General features: G+C 37.2%; 1 protein-coding gene across 1 annotated transcript; it reads right to left on the minus strand.

The window, feature by feature from the left end:
• Nucleotides 1–240: 240 nt before the first annotated feature.
• Nucleotides 241–825, minus strand: LOC149154206 (uncharacterized). The gene has a single exon (XM_089444076.1). The coding sequence runs from the start codon at nt 823–825 to the stop codon at nt 241–243; it is 585 nt and encodes a 194-aa protein (XP_089300202.1).
• Between the last annotated feature and the right edge of the window lie 1,392 nt (nt 826–2,217).

A 2,217-nucleotide genomic window follows, 5' to 3' on the forward strand; every position in this document is an offset into this window, starting at 1 on the left:
AAAAACTTCTTTACAAGCAATGCTTTTCCTGGCGGCACATGCAACAATATTTTTTCTACAATATTGTAATTAAATAAAATAAATTTGTTACAATGATATTCTCTTTAACATCTCCTCTTTCTTCCTAAGTGTGACATATGCACTTCTTTTCATTTTATCAAAACATAGAAACAAAAAAGGCGATGAAACTCACAAGTCATTTAACGACTTCACTCTTGATACAACTGTAAATTTGAAACCCTACCTCTCTGTGTCCCCTATATCAACAATGGCTCGTTGCAAATTCATTCCCTGCGATTTGTGTATACAAAACGCCCACACCATTCTTAACGAAATCTGTTTCAAATTCCTTCTAACAACCAATTTTATTGGCACAATGCTTGGATAATTTATATCAAATGGAACACCCATGTACTTCTGAAAGGTAACCTTAGCAAACCCTAGAAGTTCATGCGGCTTCGAACTAGGCATATAGTAGATATCCTCAACATATCCAAGTGCACCATTTACCAACCCAAATTCAACCCACAAATTACATGTCAAAATGACGTACTCTCCACAACATGGCAATATCTCATGCTCCAAAACATCATCGTCGTTGTCAACCATTTCTGTTCGTATCATCTTCTCTACAACATAACTCGTAATTGGGAAATTCAATGATTTAAGCATCTTCCGATTTTGCAGGGTCAACAAAATATTCGTTGTAAACAAGTGAACCGAATAATCAAACAAACTATTTTCCTCTGGACGTAGGAAATTATCAACACATGACATGAGAATATCCCAATCATGTAGAGTAGGCTCTACATTTCTGATATTCATTAAAATATTTCAAAAATATTCTTGTCTAGGATCATCTCCCTCTTGCTTGAAGATTTTATCCAAAGTGACAACAATATTGAAGCTTTCCCACAACACCTTCCCTATTGTTCTCCCTGCATACAAAGGTTTATCCTTGACAGGAGGCAGTTTCCCTAGGTCACCCACAAGAATCATCGACCTTCCACTAAAAGGAGAATCCTTGTTTTCAGGAAAGGCTTCTCGCAAACGTGCATCTATCTGTACAAAAAGCCTCAGACCTATAAATATCATCTCATTAACCAAAACATAATGAATGTACTTCATTTCTTCTTGAAACGTTGCGGTTTCATATATTTTATTGGAATTTTTAAAGATGAGTGTATTGTCTCTCCATGTATATTGAAAGCAACGATGCTAGTGTGTGCGAGCAACAACAGTGGACTTAGACCACCCGTTATAGAAGTAGAACAAATACACTGAATAAGAGAAGACTTCCTAGTTCCAGTAGTTCCCCGAATAATCATTTTCAAAAAATCATTCATTTCAACATCAACAAAGTGGCGCAAAATGATCTCAATTGTAGTTCACTGTTTCTCAGACAAAGAGGAATGTGGCACTACTGTCTCCCCAATTGAGTCACCATTAACAACACCCACTGACTAACCATATTTTATAAAATTGATAGCCTGTTCCACAATTTCATCTAGAAGAATTCTTTCCTGCCAATTATAATCAATATCGTAATCCCTTCGGCCAAGATTTTCAAGGTTGGAAATCATTACATTGTTTGGAGGAAGAATCTAGGAAAGAACCTACCACTCTTTAGAATCTTTGTCAACATACCTTCATGAACAAGGGAATCAATATCTTCTTCATTACTCTCATTTGAAAAAGGACCTCTTTGAACATGCCATGCGCGATACCTTAGACGCCTCCAATTCTCAATGATAATTTCGCTTGAATTTCCTATATCTGAACCAATGTCACGAAACGACTTGTACAAAAGCAACTCACTCCAAAAAAATGTTTCAAACTCTTCTGACCCATAATTTGGAACAACATAGAAACACGTCTAGACATGGACAATAGCACGCACATTAGGCGGTTTCCACAACTCCTGCCTCCGCTTTGCATCATAGATCCATGATCTCGTTGTTTCTATCAAACAAAAATGATCCAGGAAATGGGGCCGATTTTGATATAGGTGGAAAAATTTGTTCTCACATGAAATTTCTTTGGATTGCAGTGACAGTATGTGCGACGCTTTCTTGCCAACATTTAACGAAACAAGTTTGTGACTACACACAATAAGAGGTAACTTTAGCAACATATGGCATGTTTCTTGCGCACCAGTGTCTCGCTCAACAAGCGCCTTTGCAAGAAACCTTCTATATGCTGACAACACAGGAGCGT

The sequence above is a fragment of the Pinus tabuliformis genome, chromosome 9 (genome assembly GCF_031772625.1).
Source record: "Pinus tabuliformis cultivar Carrire ecotype Pingquan chromosome 9, CPIR1, whole genome shotgun sequence".
Lineage (NCBI taxonomy): Eukaryota > Viridiplantae > Streptophyta > Pinopsida > Pinales > Pinaceae > Pinus > Pinus tabuliformis.

Coding starts and splice junctions, on each gene's coding strand:
- LOC149154206 (XM_089444076.1), bottom strand. CDS start 825: ATGAATATCAGAAATGTAGAGCCTACTCTACATGATTGGGATATTCTC.